The 22,152-nt window shown below is 38.1% G+C and overlaps 1 protein-coding gene across 13 annotated transcripts in view; it reads left to right on the forward strand.

The window, feature by feature from the left end:
* AIG1 (androgen induced 1) overlaps nt 1–22,152 on the forward strand; it is a 240,667-nt gene that overhangs the window by 76,949 nt on the left and 141,566 nt on the right. For 11 of the 13 annotated variants that reach the window (XR_005353601.1, XR_005353600.1, XM_038526210.1 and 8 more), the window contains one exon: nt 6,259–6,360. The exons of 1 other annotated variant lie outside the window; for it this stretch is intronic. Coding sequence is in view for 10 of the 12 variants with exons in the window: in XM_038526210.1 (XP_038382138.1) it covers nt 6,259–6,360 (102 nt within the window). In the remaining 2 variants the exon portion in view is untranslated. Of the gene's footprint in view, nt 1–6,258; nt 6,361–16,700; nt 18,284–22,152 lie in introns of those variants that run through there. One more of the 13 variants, XM_038526216.1, reaches the window with a different exon arrangement.

The following is a 22,152-nucleotide window of genomic DNA, read 5'->3' on the forward strand; positions in this document are numbered from 1 at the left end:
AATCAGTCTTGCCCTGTCCTGGTTCATTTCTCCTAATACTTAGCAGCCTGTTGAAAAGAGTGATATTTGGATTATGGGTGTTCCCTACTTCATTGGTTTCAACCTGTTTCTCCTTCTTGTGTTTGGTTAATTTGGGGAAAGAGAGCCTTTAGTCTTTCATCTTAATCCAGAAATCCAGAGAAGGATTATGTCAGGATGATAGAAGACTTAAGCAGGTGAAGGAGGGGCTGGCAGGTAAAAAGTCTGAGAAGAGATGGGATAGAAGAATAATGCTGGAAAGAAGGGCTTCTCTTTCTCAAGGACAGAGGACAAAAAATATGGAGAACATAAAAGAGGAATTTTAGGTGATCGCTCCTATGGAAGATGCAGACACATACAAGAAGCACCAATACATCTTTATCATTTACTCTGCAAATTTTTATCATAAACATGCTATGTGTGAATCAGTGGGAAAAGAGCAAGGAACAAGACAGACAAGCTCCTGTTCTCTGACACTTCACCTCCTCATAAGAGAGCCAACCACTGAACAACAGCAAAAATTTATTTTATAGCAACGTCAACAATAGGAAATAATGGGGCAATTGACTCATTGGCAAGGCATCCTCGAAGGGGTGCTGCTTAAGCTAGACCTGAAGAGGCAGTGGGTGCAGCCAGATGAAAATGGGGTGCCAGAATTCCTGGCATAAAAAGTAGGAAGTACAAAGACCCAGAGGCACAAAAGAGCCTAATGAGTTTTAGGAATGGATTGCCAGTTGGAGCTTAGGGAGCAGGAGAGAATGCTGTATAATCTGAGGTCACAGAGAAAGCCAGGCGTCAAGGCATATGGGCACTCTAGGAGCTAGGTTTTATGCTCAGGTTATTTACTCAGTCAGAAGAGCCCATTAAGGACCTAACTGTAAGTAAATAAGGATAAATTATCAATTCTACCACAAAGATTTATAGTTGAAGGCTGTGAAAAAAGGCAGCAACGTGTACTATAGAAACTCTCCAAATACAAATGCAGATTCTGATTTTAAGGTAATTTGAGCATAGTGCACAGAGTAAAAAAAAAAAAAAAAAATGTGGTGTTACTCACAGCCTCATAATTATGAGTAGAGGAATTCTATGTCACATTTCCAGGAATGAGTACTAGAAACTAAGTGCACTCTGGAACAAGAGATAGTGTAACATTTCAGAGGGGCCTGTGCTTTGCTGTACATTGCTGAATTTGAGGGTATGGCTGAAGGAAGTCAGCCAGGAAAGCATGTTGGGACTCGGAATCTCCTGGACCTAGAGTGTGGGGAGCAAAGGGCCTTGTCAAAATGAGAGTCCCTCTCTGCTTGGAGACCATCAGAGAAGAAGCGAGCTAGCATCCAGAACATGCAACTTTTTCCTCACACTTTGTATGTTTGGAAGAAGAAAGCCTAACTGGAAACATGTCTACATATTACCTCTCAGCAAATGCAACCACAGAAAGAAGTGATGGGAAAACAAATCATGACAAGGAAATCTGGAAACGAAGTAATAGAGCCCGAAACAGAATTCATTTTTCCCCATAGGTATTTGGTAAAGGCTGAGTACTTACAGATTTGTTTTTAAAGGAAAACCAATTTCATAGGATTTCATAGGATCATGTCATATTGAAGCTGAAGACTTTAAAGATGTATTCATTTATTTCCTGCTTCCCTGCTTCAACAGTGGGTATTTGAGATATGATAAATGGCCTTTATGGACCAATCTATAGATTAGTGACTTTTCTCTTTGACCTCCTTCATGGTACGTTTCTCTGCAACATCCTTTGCACTCTAATCAGTTTTACTAAATTCCAAAGAAATTCTCACTGATCAGTAAAGCTTCTTCTTAGAAGTGGACTAAAGCTGATTAACTTCAACTTCTATTGGATACCATAGAAGAGGCTCTTTACAGAAGGAGACAAAGCGTGAATCCAGTTTTCTTTTGCATTCATTTCTGATTGTTCCAGGGGTTCAGATGAGGCCTCAACGACTAGCTGTAACACAAGTACTTTGTCTGGGAAGCTTGAAGAACTGGGAAGTGCCTGAGCGCCTTCTACTCTGAGTTCAAGTACAGTATTCTGGGCCTGGCAGCTTAGAAGCAGCAGGTGCATGCTGAGGAATAGCTGGCCACAATAGTGGAACATTTCAGGGGCGCTTAGCCTGTCCAAGAGAACCTATTTTTGTTTCATAGTCATGTCCTGGTGGTAGAGTTCAAACTTATTTTGGGTTTGCTGATGACCATACTATCAAGAGGATATCAGTGCATGAAGCCAAGAAGCCACCATCTGTGCTGTGTTTATATCTCAAGAATTATTTAGAAGGTTGATTATTCAGTTAGCTGGGCCTCTTGACCTTCTAGTGTTACACTAAGAAAGGTGACTCACATTTTCTTGAAAGTCACTTCACTTTTGATAACCCATGAAATTCCCTCAATATACAGTAGGGGTGAAAGAGTTGATCAAATTGCACCAATAAGTACTGACCCCAAAATGCTCTCCATGTGGCAGGGGCACCATGAATGATCATTTATAGTGAACAGAAAATATCTCTCAACACTGATATGCTAGGAAATAATTAACAGCTGGCTCTCCAGGGAGATAAATACCTGATTTGTAGCATTCACTGAATTCCATAGCGGAATAGTAAGAACAGCTTTATAAGTTCAAAAATTTAGATGAGATGAAAAAATTCCACAAAAAAGCAAAAATGACTAAAACTAACTCCAGAGAAAGCAAAAAACCCGAAAACTTTGTATCTATTAAGAAAATTGAATTCACAATGAACTCTCAGGAGAAAACTTACAAGTCCAGATACATATCAAATAAGGAAGAAATAATACCAATCTTGCACAGAGTCCCATGAAAATAGAGGAGGGAGCTTTTCCTGGTTTATTTTTTGAGGCCACCATTGTCCTGTCACCAAGATTAGAAGAAGGCATGAGAAAATAACTATAGATTGATATACTGTATGAATAAAGACAGGAGAAAAATTCTTAGCAAAATATTGGCAAGTCAAATCCAGCAGTATATAAAAATTATAATCTATAGTGACCAAGTATTAAAGGCTGGCTTCACATTTAAAATCTATATAATTCATTGTATTAACAGAATAAAGGAGGAGAACTATCTGGTCACTTGAGGATCTACGGCAAGGTCATCTGAAAAAAAAAAATTAGTACTTGTCCATAACATACCTAACTGAAAGATAGGAGAGATTTTCCTCAACATGATAAAAGATATCTGAGAAAAAGCTGCAGCTTATATCAAATTTAAATGTTGAAAGGCTGGACACTTTCCTAAGGTGGGGAAGAAAATGAGAGTACTCACAGTTCATCACTTCTAGTCAACATTGTGCTGAAGTTTGTAGGTAGGACAGTTAAGAAAAGAAAAAGAAGTACACAGCATACACATTATAAAGGAAGAAGAAAAGCTTGTCTTTATTTGCAGATTACATACATAGAAAAATCTAGAATAATTTATGAAAACTACTTGGGATGCCTGTGTGGCTCAGCAGTTGAACTTCTGCCTTTGGCTCAGGGCATGATCCCAGCTTCTCCCTCTGCCTGTGTCTCTGCCTCTCTGTGTGTTTCTCATGAATAAATAAATAAAATCTTAAAAAAAAAAAGGAAGAAAGAAAGAACTACTCAAACGACACAAATTTGGCTGAGATAGGAGATGCAGCATCAATATACAAGTCATTTGTATTTTTATACATGAGCAGCAAAGAATGTAAAAACAAATCCAGTATTATCTACAATAACATGAAAAAAAACCACGAGATGTTTAGTGATAAATTTTTAAAAATCTGTGTGAGATCCATACACTCAAAACTACAAACTGGCAAACCAGAGATCTATACGAATGGAGACATCAATGATGTCCCTGGGTCAGAAGACTCAATTTGTGAAGATGCCATTTCTCCCCAGATTGAATATATTGATTCAGTACAGTCATAATCGGAATTCTAGGTGGATATTTTTGTAGAAATGAGCAAGCTGAGATTCTAAAATTTAAATGGAAATGTTTCTTAAAATATCCAAAACAATTTGGAAAAAAAGAGAGGAAGCATATGGTAAGCAGAATTATAAGATGGCTCCATGATTGCATCTCCTTTGATGCAGGCCTGTATAATCCCCTCCCCTTGAGTGTAGGAGGGGACCTGTGAATGTGATGGGACATCACCCCAGCTTAGATTACACTACATGGCAAAGGTGAAGGGATTTCCACCAATGGCTCCATCCAGAATTAAAGTAGCTTCGTGCTTGTGTGTAGACTCCCAGACTAAATGTAAAACTTATTCTCACCCTTCAGAAACAGATATGTCTTAACCACCTTGTAGGTTAGGGTGTATACACATTGATTGTACAGTCAGTCCTCCAGTCAGACCCAGAAAGGAGACCCACACAGGCACTGAGGCATACTTGTGTCTTTGGGGGGAGGAAGTTGCAGGATCACAGTTTCCCAGGATGTGGTCTAAAAAAGGAGGTGGAGGCTCTGGTAAACCAGCCACTGGGCTCTGTGACTGCCCCCTCAGTGGGGGAAGAGGCTCAAGGTGTCTGGAGTAGGGCCTTCCAGAGCCGACATCTCAGACTTTAATGTGGATATGAATGACCCCAAGATCTTATTAAAAATGCATATTCAGAACATATCAGAATAGGACATGGCATTCCACAAATCTAATAAGCTCTCAGGTGACATGGAGGCTACTGATCCATGGGACTACATTTTGAGTCGCAATGCTATAAAGTTTGGTGCCGAAGTCTGAGGCCAGGTAACAGTGATTTTCAGTATACTTGAAATCTGTAGTGGAGTGAATAAACTGAAGTTGTGAATAATTCATTGTATTTGGAAAGATCCTAATTATAGTTAACATTAAGCTAATAATATTTTTTTCCATCTTGTACATTTATCAACTGAGTGAAAATAGTTGACCCCAAAGCAAGATAAATAACAGGAGACTCCAATCCGGTATTGAAACTATGTGTGTAATCTCTGGTTGCCTGTTGTAATTATCTTTCAATATGTTTTATGAAATGAGAAATGTTCATAACATCTTAGGTTTTAAGGGTGAACTCTTTTTTTCAGGCTACGATTACCCATGTCATAACTGACATACTTGGAAAAGAATTTTGGAACCCTTCTGATTACTAGCTTGCGTTGGAAGTTTTATGAAAAGTGGCATTAAAATATTTACTACTTTTATTAATAAAATGTGGGGGTATGGACGACTTACAAGAAATGAGATAAAAATTGTTTCTGCTTAATATTTATCTGCATTTTATCACTGTAGCATTTATTATGAGACATAACTCTGCAGAGACTTTGATCCTTCCCTCTGGGATAGTTCCCTTCTCCACACCACATTTATTGACTATGTAGCATTTGCCTTTTCTTTTTTTTTTTTTTTTTTTTTTTTTTATTGGTGTTCAATTTACTAACATACAGAATAACACCCAGTGCCCGTCACCCATTCACTCCCTTTCAAATTCTATGCTGAAGGTTAAGACCTTGGACCATTCATTTCTTTATTTTATCTGAACTTCTGTCACCATTAGTTTGAACAAAGATAAGAGAATAAATCTAGTACTGTACTCTCTTTGGATGGTTTATGTTGCTGATGGGTCAGGATAAACCTCAGGAACCCAGATAAACATGTAAGTTATTCTAAGAGAATTAGGATTCTTCCTTTGTGTTCCATATACTCTGCTTTGAGTACAGCCAAAGCCCCTGCTTAGCCTATATAAACTAATACATTTGCAGGAAATGTGACTTTGGGACATTTTATATAGCAGTGATTTTAATGCTGTTAGTGGTGAAATGGAAACTTGAGAATGTGAAGATTAATTTAAACCACATGATGGGTTCAAGGAAAATCCACTACAGTTTCTTGAATGTGTGCTGACTCTGTACAGTGGGGAATGGGATCCAAAAAACCACCAGTGAACTTTTAAACCCTCTTGAGAGGATTCAGACCAACACAATTAGCCCTAGAAGGGAGCTGTTCCAGATGACAGGCAGATTATTTATCTCTCCCTCGAAAACAGATCCCTTTGCCTGAGAGAACACAGTAGGCAGACCAAGGAAGGATGAAGGACCCCACATGTTACCACTAATGGAGTGAAGTTAGAAATCCCTTTCCAGTCATTAGCTGACTTACTAATTCATCTTTCACAATAGAGTACAGTCTATTGAGTTCTTTGAACAATGGATAACCAAACAAATTGTATATTGTAAATTTGAAATAAAGGATTTCTTTTCCCTTCCAGTTCGTTGTAGCGGTGTTCTGGATCATTTATGCCTATGACAGAGAGATGATTTATCCGAAGTTGCTTGATAATTTTATCCCAGGGTGGCTGAATCACGGAATGGTGAGTGGACTAAAACAAATAATTTCCTTTCATTAAATTTAGGCTTTTCATAGAATGTACCTAACTGGCTGTGCAATGATAGGGATGAAAGATTGTAATTAGAAAAGAATACTGCATGTAAATAAAAAACATCTTCCCATGAAACTGGTCACTATTAAAACTATGTAGTAGATGAATCCACAGTTTATAAGATGTCAGTGTTGTTGGATAATACAACTAGCTCATTCCATGGATGAATTTAATTTCTGTGCCATTCAAAAACTTGTCCCTTATTAGAGCCTAAGGACCTAGTCGCACCTATACAATTCTCGAGGCCCTGTGGTTCCTCCACTTCACGTCAGGGGATTGTATTGGAAGTAACTACCGCACTGGGAAAATTTCCTCCGCAGGAGCAAGGAGACTATTATTTTCTCTGGGAGATCTGCTGTAGGCATTGGAAGTGTCCTTGGCAGGCTGTGCCCATGGAGGGCATTTGCCTACAGTGGCTAGCTCTTTCCCTTCTTCTCCTGCTGATTCCTTCCGATGCTTTAGCCATGGTGTTGCCTTCACATGTTTCAAATCAATTATTTTGAATGGTTTGCATGTCACCTTGCAAGACTTAAGGATACATCCTCTGCAGAGAAATTTTATGTTGTCTTCCCTTTCTGCTTCTGGAATTGAGCAGTTTTGTCATTAACTAAGAAGCCTGCATTTTTTGGTTACAGCAATTTTTAGACTATGTCACTGGGTGCTCCTGGTGAAAAGGGCAACCCATCACAGAAATTATAGGGGAACGAAGAGCTAGAAATCGTACGTCATAGGTCCAAAATAACAGTTTCCTTTCTGCCCCCAATTCTGGTATATTTTGAGAGAAGTGGTGTGTGCTAACAAACAAACATTACTGTACTCAGGGGCTTGATTAATTCTTTCCTAAGCCAATTCATCAAAAGTGGCATATCTCAGAGAACTAGCATTTTCTTTGAGTCCAATTAGAGCCACACTGTTGAAAAATTAATGTGGCACCTGTCTTCTGGTTCCAAACACATAAGCTGGGTCTTGTCAGATTCATTTCACCATCTAAGGGACTTGATATGGTTACTCTGTGCCTCTCCAACTTTTGACTTTTCTTGACTGTGACCTTTTCATAACCCTGGCTCTTCAATCCCCTGTCCCACATGCCTTCCCATTCTTTACTGGAGAACCCTTGTTAGCTTATAGAACATCTCTTAGAAGTCTCTTTTTATCCCCGCAGGCCAGGTTAGCTCCCGTCAGCTAGGCTTCCAAAGCACCTTCACAATCTCCAACTGACACGTCTGTATCCCCCACACAAGTGTTACCTTCCTAGTGCAAACAGCACTCCACCCACCCACCTGATGTGTAGTAGGATCAATACATATTTGTTAGATTGATGAGTGAATTCAGTATACAGTCATTTCCCTCACCTTATCTGAGAGGAATCCATTCCAAAATCCCCCGTGGATGCCTAAAACCGAGGACAGCACCATACTATGTTTTTTCCTATAAGTACATATCTACAATAAAGTTTAGCAGAGTGAGAAATTAACAACATGAAGAGGGCCTTGAATGCCCTTGAATGCAACCGGTGGTTGCATAATGTGCTGTTGAGGACAGGCCTTAACTGTTTGGCATGTCATCTATATACCTCAGATGCACAATATTACCTTTAGGTCAGAGAATAAATCACAACCTTTGTAGATGCAGGTGCTACTTAATGTTTCCAACGAATGGTTTCTAAGTACTGATGAGGCCATTAGAATTATACCTTGACTCTCAGAATTTCCCCTTGATTCACTTTGATGTATTAAAATTCTCACTCTTGGAGACAAACACTACTTAGAAATATAAGGGGAATTTGAGTGATACAGATATATCAGAAAGGGAAAAGATAAATGAATTGACATGTCAAATCCTCTAAGATAATAGCTCAGTGGATTCTTTCCTAATGAATTTTGTTCATTAGTAGAGATGAATGACCTTTCTTTGGTTTTCTTCATGTTCCAGTACATGGTTCCAGAATTACTAACAAAGAAGTTGCATATGGTTGCCGAGGAATATTTTCCGATATTAATTTACGTTACTCTAAATTTGTATATATGTAACTTTAAATCGGATGCTGATTCTTTAGTTTGGCTATTAAAATATGAATATTAACTGCTAGAACCATGAATAAAAAATTTTTATTTTTATAAAAATGTATAAAAATATTTGTGAAATACTAATAAATCAAATAAACATTTTCACTTTATTAAAAAGCTTAATTATAATTTGTATTTTAATTTTAATAATTTTGAATATTTAATTTAAAAATATGAAAATAATTCTGCTAAAAATCTTTACATTCATTTGAATGTTCGTATTTTGATGAAAACATTCAAATTATGTACACTTTGATTATAGTTATATTTTTATCTTTTTATTTCTTTTTTTTAAGATTTTATTTATTGGACAGAGGGAGAGAGAGCATAAGCAGGGGTAGTGGCAGGCAGAGGGAGAGGGAGAAGTAGGTTCTCTGCTGAACAGAGAGCCTGACACAGGGCTGGATCCCAGGACCCCAAGATTATGACCTGAGCCAAAGACAGATGCTTAATTGACTGAGCAGCCCAGATACCTCCATTTTATTATTAATTAATACCTTACATTGATATTATAAATAGAGCTTAAATTTTGTGAAAATTTCCATTATAACAATATATTCAGTGAATTTGCTGAAATGAAGGCAAGAAAATAATTTTTTGGAATATTTATATTATATTAAACAACATATTTTTATAATTTATAACTTACACATTTGTAATTGATCAATCTGTGTGTCTTTACTTTGCTACTCATCCATCCAATCATATTTTTTTAATTTTGTTTGATGAAATATATATTTAATAATATAGGAAGACAGAACATATTTAATATTTTACAAGCTTAATTTGTAAATTTTAAATATTTCTGTGGGTAGTTTATGGCCTCTTAGGCCTTTTACTATTGCCTGTCTAGATCTTTCTAAGTACAAGAATTCTGCGAGAGAATATTCCTTATTCTTATGTGTAGAATCACATTTCGTGTTTGAAGAGTCTCAACATAATCTCTTGGGATCTAGAGCCCAACTAAGATGCAGTTTATCAGTCTGTCATGGCACCCCTTAAGAAGACATCACCAAGTCAGTCTTGAATTTACAGCACTCAACTGCCCAGCACAAAATTAGTACAAGAAGCCAGGCATGAAAAAAGACAGGATTTGAAATTCACAGGACTTTCCTTTTGATTTATTCTAAAGTACCCATAAGTTAGATAGGATTGTAACTAAAGGGAAGTATCCTATCTTTTCCTTTCTATTGTATACCTCTTTTCTCCCAGCAAGCAGTCTTAGAATTTTTTTGGAGAAGAGAAGAGGAAATGGGTAAATAGATGAGTTACAACAGTAATACAACCTCGCTCTATAACTGCTATCTTATCTCCAGGGTCTATTAACATAGCAGTTACATACATACAAAATTTTAATTTATTATAAATAAAAATATCATCCTATAAAATATAAAACATTTAACTGGAATCACTTCAGTCTCCAAAAATCAAGAACTATTCTATCCCTGCAGCCCTATTTATTTTTGTATTTCCAGCAGTTTGAACAGCACATGATGCCCATTAGGCATTCACTAAGCATTGGTGATTAAGAGCATATTTATGTGTTTGTTTCTGAAAGTTGGAAGAATGTTGGGGCACCTGAGTGGTTCAGTCGGTTAAGTGTTGGATTCTTGATTTCAGCTCAGGTCCTGATCTCAGGGTGGTGAGATGGAGCCCTGTGTGCTTAAGATTCTCTTTCTCCCTCTCCCACCCCCCTACTTGTGTGCGCTCTCTCTCTAAAAACAAACAAACAAAACTTGGAAGAATGTCATGTTTACATTTAGATTTTTCTCTATATCTAGAGATATCAGCAAAATGAGTCCGTTTTCAAAATGTCGCAAGAATGGTCATGGACAGTCGTGGTTGGGGTCTGCATGGCTGCAACCGTGAGGGCTAAGGTTTGAATTAATTTAATCTAGCAAACATTTGTTGAAAACCTATGAAATGCAAAATACTAGGATGAGAAAAATACTCTAAAGGGTAGAGTAGAAATGTCATGTTTGAGGTAAAAGAAAGTGAATAGGAAAACAAGTCCACAAAGCAACAGAGTAGTCTCTGGTAGGCTGTGTTCACTCTGATAAGAAGAAGCACTGTTGTTACTCTGGCCTGTTTCTTGGCTGCAAAAATAGATCACTGAACCTTTCTCTTCTGCTGATTATAAGTTTAAAGCATTGTCAATGGAATAAATATACATTAAAAGCAATAAATAAAGAAATATCTAAACTCCATTAAGATTGCAGATTCTCAGCAATGCTGTAACAGGAAAAACCAACAATGAGACAGTGTCTCTGCTTAGTGAAGACCTAATTAATGTTTATAAAATGCTTTGAGAATGCCAAGCACTGCAGAAGTTTGGATATTATTATTTTTATCATCATCACAGATCTTTAAGCATACATGACCTAGATATTCTTATAATCACAGCAGTTGTTCATTCCCCATATAATTTATAAGGAGATAAAAAAAATAAACCCCACCTCTCTTCGTGCTTGATTTGACAGTTGTTCTTGTTGTATGTAACTGATCCTCAAGAGAACTTTAATTTAGGCAACTATTCATTCTGTTCAATATTATTTTGACATTTGGTAATTACTAAAGTTTTTGTACATTTATCTTTCCCAAAAGAGAAGGCATTAAATACTCTTTGGATGATCACTGGTTTTGCAGGAACTCAGATTTGACGTTATTCTTTTGTTAAATAACACAACTTATGGGATGTTTCCAGTTCTGGGCCACAGAGATTATGCATTTCATGACCTATGGAGTCTGTGCCACCCTGATAGTGGATATTTCACAAAATAAGCTGTTGGACAAGAGAAGACGATCTTCTTTTTCATATGAAAAAACTGACCTTTCTCATTTTCCCAATATATTCTAAAGTAACTGGAAGATATCTAGAAATTTTCAAAAATAAAAGTAAGACTGGAACAGAGGTCAGAAATTTCTTGGGAACCACTTTCTAAGACTCCCAATGGACCTCCTAAAGAAAACAAATAAGACCCCGAAGACCCAGAAGCAAGAAGGAGAGTTCCATCCACAGTGAGGCATATACTTTCAGAGTTACTGCATATGGTTCTCATGTGTAAGCTTTTTCACATTTCATTTTACTGATCATAGCTTTCTCCTTGTGAATTTTCATTTGCTCAGGCTCACCTTCTCAGTAAGGCTCACTGTGAAGGTATTGCCAGCTACCCCCATGTCCCCAGCATTCCCTTACCCTGCTCTTTGTCCCTATCGTGGTACTTACCATCCTTGACATCTTATATTGTTTTACTTTCATGTTGTATTTATGGCTTATTGCCCATGTCCTTCTGCTAGAATATAATTTTCATAAGGGCAGGGATCTTCATTTCAGTTACTCGTTTATCCCAAGTGCTTCAAACAGTGCTTCTACATAATGGAAATCAGTGATTATTTGTTGCATCAATGTGAATTTTACTGATATTCTATGTCCATGTTTTCTCTTGCCTTTTTTTCCTACTCTTTGTGTTTTCCTTTTCATAGTAGTTGACAGAGAATTCTACCCCAAACTATTCACTTCTTTCCTAACTTGTATTTTACTTCACTCTTCAGTCTCAGCTGCACTGCAGTAAAATCTTATATACATAGCCTGCAATCCCTTCTGAGGGTCTTACTGGTTGGTATATATCATATTGCTATTACTGCCTGAGAAGGCCTGAAATGATGTCCAAAGAACACAGCGTTGTCCCTGGAATGTCTGAGACTTACAGGCCAGGTAAATAGAAATGCCTGGATCACATTTATTGGAAAGCTCTTCCATATATTGGTCATTTTATCTGGGTATTAGTTGTTTTTTCTCTAGGGTAATAGGCCATGGTTTTTTATTTTATTTTATTTTTTATTTTTTTAAATAATAAATTTATTTTTATTGGTGTTCAATTTGCCAACATACAGAATAACACCCAGTGCTCATCCCGTCACGTGCCCCCCTCAGTGCCCGCCACCCAGTCACCCCCACCCCCCACCCTCCTCCCCTTCCACCACCCCTAGTTCGTTTCCCAGAGTTAGGAGTCTTCCATGTTCTGTCTCCCTTTCTGCTATTTCCTACCCATTTCTTCTCCCTTTCCCTCTATTCCCTTTCACTATTATTTATATTCTCCAAATGAACGAGTCCTTATAATGTTTGTCCTTCTCCGATTGACTTATTTCACTCAGCATAATACCCTCCAGTTCCATCCACATCGAAGCAAATGGTGGGTATTTGTCATTTCTAATGGCTGAGTAATATTCCATTGTATACATAGACCACAGCTTCTTTATCCATTCATCTTTCAGTGGACACTGAGGCTCCTTCCACAGTTTGGCTATTGTGGACATTGCTGCTAGAAACATCGGGGTGCAGGTGTCCTGGCGTTTCATTGCATCTGTATCTTTGGGGTAAATCCCCAGCAGTGCAATTGCTGGGTCATAGGGCAGGTCTATTTTTAAGGAACCTTTGAGGAACCTTCACACAGTTTTCCAGAGTGGCTGCACCAGTTCACATTCCCACCAACAGTGTAAGAGGGTTCCCTTTTCTCCGCATCCTCTCCAACATTTGTGGTTTCCTGCCTTGTTAATTTGCCCCATTCTCACTGGTGTGAGGTGGTATCTCATTGTGGTTTTGATTTGTATTTCCCTGATGGCAAGTGATGCGGAGCATTTTCTCATGTGCTTGTTGGCCATGTCTATGTCTTCCTCTGTGAGATTTCTGTTTATGTCTTTTGCCCATTTCGTGATTGGATTGTTTGTTTCTTTGGTGTTGAGTTTAATAAGTTCTTTATAGATCTTGGAAACTAGCCCTTTATCTGATACGTCATTTGCAAATATCTTCTCCCATTCTGTAGGTTGTCTTTTAGTTTTGTTGACTGTATCCTTTGCTGTGCAAAAGCTTCTTATCTTGATGAAGTCCCAATAGTTCATTTTTGCTTTTGTTTCTTTTGCCATCGTGGATGTATCTTGCAAGAAGTTGCTGTGGCCAAGTTCAAAAAGGGTGTTGCCTGTGTTCTTCTCTAGGATTTTGATGGAATCTTGTCTCACATTTAGATCTTTCATCCATTTTGAGTTTATCTTTGTGTATGGTGTAAGAGAGTGGTCTAGTTTCATTCTTCTGCATGTGGATGTCCAATTTTCCCAGCACCATTTATTGAAGAGGCTGTCTTTCTTCCAGTGGATAGTCTAGGAATAAACCTAACCAAAGAGGTAAAGGATCTATACCCTAAAAACTATAGAACACTTCTGAAAGAAATTGAGGAAGACACAAAGAGATGGAAAAATATTCCATGCTCATGGATTGGCAGAATTAATATTGTGAAAATGTCAATGTTATCCAGGGCAATTTACACGTTTAATGCAATCCCTATCAAAATACCATGGACTTTCTTCAGAGAGTTAGAACAAATTATTTTAAGATTTGTGTGGAATCAGAAAAGACCCCGAATAGCCAAGGGAACTTAAAAAAAAAAAAAAAAAAAAAACCATATCTGGGGGCATCACAATGCCAGATTTCAGGTTGTACTACAAAGCTGTGGTCATCAAGACAGTGTGGTACTGGCACAAAAACAGACACATAGATCAATGGAACAGAATAGAGAATCCAGAAGTGGACCCTCAACTTTATGGTCAACTAATATTCGACAAAGGAGAAAAGACTATCCACTGGAAGAAAGACAGCCTCTTCCATCGCTTTTTAAAAGCAGTTTTCTGACATCACAAATTCCTTTGTAGAGCTAATATTCCACCTCAGGATAGAATTCAAGACTAATACTATTTGGCTTACACTCTGCCCTTTTTCTTACTACACTGAATAGATGAGCAGGCCTAGCAGTAGTTTAAGTTCATCTAAAGGTCTATAAATTTTATTCAGATATTTTTGGGGTCAGCAAAACCCAAAGTGTGGTTTACTCAAGTTCTTTTACCCCTAATCCTTAAATCCATAGATATTTCAAAGTAAACTTCATTCATATGTTTCCCATTCATTTGCCCTTAGTTCTTTATAGTTGAAAGAGAGGTAGGGCTAGACCCGAAGGTGTTGTCTTAGGAACTGGCTTCCTTCTTCATTACCACAAACAGATCATTCATTAGCCACAGACCCAACTCCTTGGCAGAAGTCCATCCTGCTATCCTTTCCAGTTCTCTTTTAATTGAAGCTCCAACCTCAGCAAGCATCAGTGATAGCTGCCAAAGAAAGTGAAGTGGAAAAACAAAGCTGTATTTCCGATCATAGAGGCACAGAATCCTAGCATCTTAAAACTTGGGAAGTGTTTCTAAAGACCATCTGTTCCATACACCATGTGATATCTCAATTCTCTGAACAATATCTTGGCAAATTCCCTTTCAAGTCTCTACCTGAGCATCTCCAATGATGGAGCTTCAACAGTGGACCAAAATCATGGAGTTTCCAGCTCAGGGAAGACTCTCTTAAGGAACTGAACCTTCTGTTTTTCCCTCCAGTTCAAATCTGCCCAGTCCATTCATCCATTCTGCAGGGTTCAAATACTAGCTGTCTTTGTTCTCTTCATGTTCTCTTCTGAGAGGATCTCACTCTTCCCCATAATTTCTGTTATATGGGCCATTCCAAGTCTGTACTTCCTGGTCTAACTTCCAAGGAGCATTGTACTCAGCATTTGAGGCAAGTGCCTTGAGATGAACATACTGAAACAAATTCATATATTAACCCCTCCTCTCATCTTGTTACCCATCTCATGTTGCCACTTTCGTAATGGCAGAAGTGTCTAAAAGCTCCTCTTGCTACCACATCCCTCACAGTTAGCTGACGAGTCCTAATAGAGTCCTAGTCCCCTCCAAAGTAGCTCCCAAAGCTGCCCCAGCCTCCTCATCTCCACCATCCTGGCTTTAGTTCAAGGCTTCATCATCTTCCAAATGAACTGAGGCAATAGGCTCATCTCTTATGTCCCTGCCTCCTACTCCCTCCTCACCAGAACTTTCTCCTCATTGCTGCCTCTCTTACCTATCAAGAAGAGCTAAAGTTCTGATGGTTCCTTGCTACATTCCTTTCTCAGACACCACCTGTGAATGAAGTGGTCCTGAATCTCCTAGACATCTGAGCAGGTCCCTTCTCCCTGCACTCAGAACTCTTTGTCCTAACACCTATGATTTCACTTATCACATTGTTTGATTATTATTTATTTATTTAGTAGTTATTACCCTAATGGGCTATGAGGCCATAAAGGGCAGCAAATGTTGCTTTTTTTCTTTCATCTTTTCCTCCAGAACCTAGCATACTCTCTGGCATTATTGCACACTCTATAAACATTTACTGAGAACATGGTATACAGGCCCTTTACCATCATGCTTGGTCTCCTCTACCTAGGCTTCAGCTTGTCTAGATTTGTTTTTACAGTTTCATATGATTTGACAAGAGCACAGCAGAGCAATTTAGCCATCGCTATTGGCTTATTAGCATTGTCCGAGCTCCATTAACTCTTGCATATAGTGTTTACCTGACCAGTGTGTGGTTTAGCTAAGATTTGAAGTTGTTGTTATTTTTTTTTTTTTTTTTTTTTATATATATACAAAATAGGATCCTTAGGTGCATCCCTAGTGAATTCCATCTTGTTAAACTCAATTCAAATACATCGTGGGCTCTGGGGAGGCTACAGTACTATGATTTTAAGGATAGTTAAATGGATATTTTGGAATTTAATAAAATGACTGATTTATAAAACTCCATTTTGAATTGAGGTGCCTAAGTTTGTGCCATTGAGTTGAGCTTCTTTGGAGGCCAGGGCTGTGAATAAAGTCAGTAACAAAATAACTGATTTTTCAGAGCAGTAAATTTTAAACACCTTGTAATCATCTGCAGAGAGGATGGTTCATTCCTGAGGTCAAGACAAGTATTAGATAAAAATGATATATGTGGTAGCAGAAGGGAAGAGCAGACAGCAGTATTGGCCACTGAAAATTATCACCGAATCCAGGGATGGAGAAATAGGAAATTAATGCAATACATATAGTGAAGAGAGAGTTCTCGGACAAGGGATCTGGTAAGGGAAAGGGTTATAAAATGATATGGGCAACAGGTGGATGGTAGGCTTGGGGACAAAACTCACCTAGGAAGGGTAGGTATTGATGTTTCCCAATTTGGCTGGATTCTAGATATCTAGAGATCCCGAGGGGTCATTGTGTTGATCACATTTAGATAAAATGGGGAAAGAAACTTTTCTGGGAGTCCGGAATCATTGTCCCAAATCCTTATTTTCACACCAGATCATGAAGATGATAAGAATCCTCATCTTGTCCACATGCTCCTTTACCTGAGTCATATTGAAAAGTGAAGAAAGAAAAGCAAGGAAAGATTGTGGCAACCCACCAGGAAATGCTCAACTCAACTTTTTCTTTTTTTCTATTTGAATCTGAACCTAAACTACCAAATTTGTCTCCAAACTGCCTAGTCCTTTACGAATACTGGTTAACTTCCCTGAGCCTATTTGTGGTTAAGATGGGGCTTCCCCAGGACTGAGTGTCCACCCAGCCCTCAGTTCTCTGTCAAAACCCTCCTCCTCCAAGACCACTCATGCATCGACTCTCCCTTATATCACAGAAGTGACCACCCCTCTTTTATGAGCCTCTACCCCATATATATATATATATATATATATATATATATATATATATATATATATGCTGGCTTTCAAGTGTGCAGCATGATAACTTGTCCAGGCTTGCACAGCTAGCCAATGTCCCAGCTGGGAGTAGGGTACTAGGCTAACGGACCCCATCACACTTACCATACCTAGGGCCTCTCTCTATGGAGCTTTGTTAACATGTAGTGTATAGATGCCTTTAAGCATGAATTGTCATTAATATTTTGCAAACATATTTCAAGACATTTTAGAGTGATAAACATTCCTGGCATTTTAGATTATTTTCCTTTTCTTCAAAGCAGGAGTGACTTTTTCCTATTGTTTTACCATATCCATATTCAGAGAATGAGCTTGCCCTTAACGATCTAATTAAGGTGTTTTAACATAGTTGCAAGGATTAGCCCTGGTGGATGGAAATATTTCCCCTTAAGGCAACTCCTTTCATCCTTATCAAATACATTAATTCATGTGACCTGGTAATATATCAAATTATCTTATATGTACAAATGCTACTCCTCACACTGCTACTATCTGTATGTGTTAGGATAAAAAGACTGATGTTAGTAAACATCCTTTTCTATATCTGCCCTGCTGCCACACACAATAGAGTGTCTTTTTTGTTCCATTCTCTTTCTCATACCAGGTTAACCCCCAAAGCCACTCTGTTTCTGTATGCAGTTCTTCTAGTAGATGAAGACATGTGAGCCACCTCAAAAGGGCAGCTGAGTCAAATGACCTCTCAAGCTTTTTCTGGTTCTATCATTCTATGAAAAGGGTTTAGTGTAAGTAATTTAAGAGGTTAGTCAGAATAAAATTCTCTGTTCAATGATCTTTTGAAATTTCTCTACTGAATTCCACTAGTGAGGAACTTACAGCTTGTTGCAGGAATTCCTGAGATTGACTGTGGAAGTACATAGCACAGTACCTGCCACATAATAGGTTCAATAAACAGAAGTCCCTTCAAATAGGATAGGATAGGAATCTTATGGAAAATATACAATAAAGTTTCCTTATAGCTAATGATTTTAACTTAATATCATATAATAGGTAAGAAGCTAGTGTCAAACTCTGTCTAAAGCTTCAAGGAAAAATGTTTGGGTGGAAATCTATATTTTTAGCAACATCAAATTTGTATATACTTCTCACATAAAAAGCTAATGAAATTCCTTAAAAGTTTATATTAAAGGTAAGATATTTATCCTTGGACATAGGATTCAGATCTCTCTTATTTATTTTTAAGCATTTCCCCCTCACTTGCATCTACTGTAAAGAACTTTGCTTAAGCTCAGAATTTGACTGCTAATATTCACACATATGGCAAATACGAACTAATCAGACCACAGATATTTTGCTGCATTCCATGGTGTCTCATTTATTTGTTTAATTTGCAGCTATAGCAACTAGATTCCACCACTGTAGGCTTTTACACAGACCTACAGTCTGATCAGCTTGGTTGAAGTTTGGCACTCAGCACCATGCTCAATTGAAGACATATGCGCAAACTCACCACATTTTTTAACCTGGTTTTCACACTGGGTAGATTTTAATATTTGCATAAAAATATGAAAAGCAACCTTCTGCAAGGATAGTAGGCAATGAAAAGATGTTGTGACCTTCTTCTCTATAACATTTCAAATCTGAAAGTTTTTTTGGCATGCTTTTCAAAAGCCCATCTGACTTTGAAGCAGGCTGCCTCTCCACAGAAGGCTGACTCCAGCAATGACTAATGGGTTGACCTGGTGCCATGCTAGTGCTGCTCCACGCATGCTGCTCTGCACAAGACGAGCATTTGGAAATGACCTTGAAAGGGAGTGTTGCCAAGTTAATGAATTATGGGCCTTCAAGGAGTGCCATTTCACAAGCGATTTCCAGAAGGGTCTCTGCAGCATTGTCAAAACTTGGCTCCTTCATTGGGTATTGCTTTACCATGAGTGTTTAACACACACAAAGAATGATGCTCCCTCTTGATTTTATGAGTTGCACTTTGTAACAGGTTGGAAAAATTAGGTAATGGTGAAAATTGGCATCCTGATGTGGTTTCCCTTAGGTGTTTTTGTTTCAAACATTCTCTGGAGGAAAGGAAGATGCTCAAAGGGTCCAAGTGTAAATAAGGACATGGGAGTTTAAAATGAAGGGTAAGCTGAGGGGCGCCTGGGTAGCTCAGTCAGTTAAGTGACTTTTGATTTTGGCCCAGGTCATAATCTCAGGTCATGAGATTCGGGCTCTGCCCTCAGCAGGGAGTTGGCTTGAGATTCTCCCTCTGTCCCTCCACACTCCTTCTAAAATATATATGTACATCTTAAAAAAAAAAAAATGGAAGAGTGGGACACCTGGGTGGCTCAGTGGTTGAGCGTCTGCATTCGGTTTAGGGCACGATGCTGGGGTCCTAGGATCAAGTCTTGCATTGGACTCCCCATAGGAAGCCTGCTTCTTCCTCTGCCTATGTCTCTGCCTCTCTCCCTCTCCCTCTCTCTCTGTCTCTCATGAATAAATAAAAGAAATATTTTTCAAAAGATGAAGAGTAAGCTACAGGTGGGCGTGAAGATGGTGTTAGTGGGTAAAGAAAAGATGGTAGGAAGAGTACCTCTCCGTATGCAGTTTACTGCCCAGTTGATATGATTCCTACTCACCAGATTTAGGCTCTAGGAGGAGAACGTTCCTTTATCTTGGTAGACACACCCATGTAGTAGTCTGTTGTCGTTTAAAAATGTTCATCGGCGTTGACATCAGCTGTTGCTATATGGCTTTCCATTTTAGTGACTGATGTATTTCTGTTGGTGCACAGTGTCTTTTTTTGATTGCGCTTCTCATGCTGGTGAAGTTGGCTGACATTTCAGGATCTGGATGATGAAGCTATGCTTTAACCTTATTTGGAAGTCAGAGATCAGGCTCCTGGATTCATATGATTAGGAAAGATCCTCCTCGTGTTCTGTCATGTGACTTCGCTTCTACAATCACAGGTAGCAGAGACAGTCCAAGGTCGGGCAGTCAAGGTGGGATGTTGGAAGAACAGTGAGGAACAAGTCATATTCTCTTCATTCATTTTTAAATCATTATCTTCCTTCTTCATTTGTTTGCTCTCAGATTTTTGTACAAAATTAGATTAGATACTTCTTAAAAAAAGAAGATTCAACCATTAGAACTCTCTGACGAGATTGTTAAAGACTGCTGGCCATTCTTATTTTTTAAATGCTGATATCTTCACTAAGTAATCCTGAGAAACAAACATCTATAAGATCAAGACAACATAACTGTCAAAGGCAACTTCCCAGAACATTCCTTTTTACTTCATCTGAGATTTTTTTTTCAATAAGTAATTTGATATTTCTGTAAGTTTAAACTGGAATCACTAAAGTAAAGGCATTTTTCCCTTATAAGCTCAAGCCTTCCAGACTCATCATTTTGTAGAATTATAGAAGTAAGCCATGAAACTAAACTAAAAGTCTAAATTACAGAATATAGTTGTAAGACTTTTCACATTTTACGTAGCAACTTACATTAAAACCAGTAACATTTTTGCAAAACAGGTTTTGTATGCAACAATTTGTATTGAAATCCAGCTTGGTGATTTTTCATTAGATTTTGCTTAGGGTTATATGCTAAAGTATTCATTTGTGATTTTTTTTTTCCCTCAATTGCTTGTGTGTGGTAAGTTTGATTGAAAAGTTCTGACATAGGAAACTCAGAAAGATATCATTATCTTACCCTATTTTCTTTATCTATTTTTAGGTGATTTGCTCTAAATTGCAGTACTACACTTTTTTTTTCACTTTTAAATGTTTTTATTGAAGAACACATTTTCCAAAATAATCCTCATCCCTAGCTTAGAGCCCCATCATATTAATATGACTGATTGTTGTTAGTCTATTTCCTAAAGCACTAATCAATTGCTTAAATAAAGAAGGGATGAAAAAGAGATAAAGAGATCAAAGAAGGGTGACAAAAATAGGCAAATGCAGTGGGGAGCATCAGCCATAAGGAACATCAGGATTTCTGGTACTAAATATCATAGACCACAGCTCACAGAAACCAAGAGACAGAATGAAAAAAGAAGGCCCAGGCTGATAAGCTTCTGACGCCCTGAGAATCCTTGTGTCCTTGCATCCCACTGACTTTGGCACTCAGCGCTGCCTTTCTCTTACTGATGATATTTTTCTTTTATCTTTTCAGTAAACATTTTAGATAACAAAGAAGTAGGGAGCTTATCATGATTCAATACCATCAGACAATACCTTCACCTTTAAACTATATTCACAGTCTCACCAGCCTATTTTGTAGAATCATGTGAGATTATTTATATGTATGTGAAAAGAATGTAAAGTGTTTTCTTATAGAAAAAAAAAAAACTTCATTGTGCATCCCTGCACTGCTCCTTCCAATTAAACAGGAGCCTTCTTTCCAAAGCCCTAGGTAGGGAGTTTCCCAATCTTTATTTTAACATGATGGCACTTTGCCCTCTGCTTCCTTGTCTTATTGTTATAAAATATCTCTCAAATATTGTCTGTGCACCTTTATACATATTTATACTAGCACACATGGTTGAAAGAAATATGATCTTGTATTATTCAGGGTTCTTCAGAGAAACACAATCAGTAGGATATGTGTGTGTGCACACGCACATGCATGCACATATGTGTCTGTTTGTATATACATATAAGGAATTGGCTCATGTGATTTTTAGGGCTGAAAAGCACTGAGATCTGTAGTTGATAAGCTGAAGACGCAGGAGAGCTGATGGTGCAGCTTCCATTCAAACTCAAAGGGCTGAGAAGCAGGAAAGCTGATGGCAGATGTTCTAGTCGAAGCCTGAGTCTAAGGGCAGGAGACGACCCCTAGATTGAAGATAGAGAGTAGATTCTTCCTTCTTCATCCTGTGATTCTATTTAGGCTGTCAGTGAATTGGATGATGCCCACTTCCACTGGGGAGGCCAATCTGCTTTACTCAGCCTACTGATTCAAATGTTAATCTCATCCAGAAACACCCTCACAGACACACCCAGAATAATGTTTAACCAAATACCTGGGCATCCTGTGGCCCAGTAGAGTTGACACATAAAATTGACCTTTACAGATTC

The sequence above is a fragment of the Canis lupus genome, chromosome 1, assembly GCF_011100685.1.
Source record: "Canis lupus familiaris isolate Mischka breed German Shepherd chromosome 1, alternate assembly UU_Cfam_GSD_1.0, whole genome shotgun sequence".
In the NCBI taxonomy this organism is placed as follows: domain Eukaryota; kingdom Metazoa; phylum Chordata; class Mammalia; order Carnivora; family Canidae; genus Canis; species Canis lupus.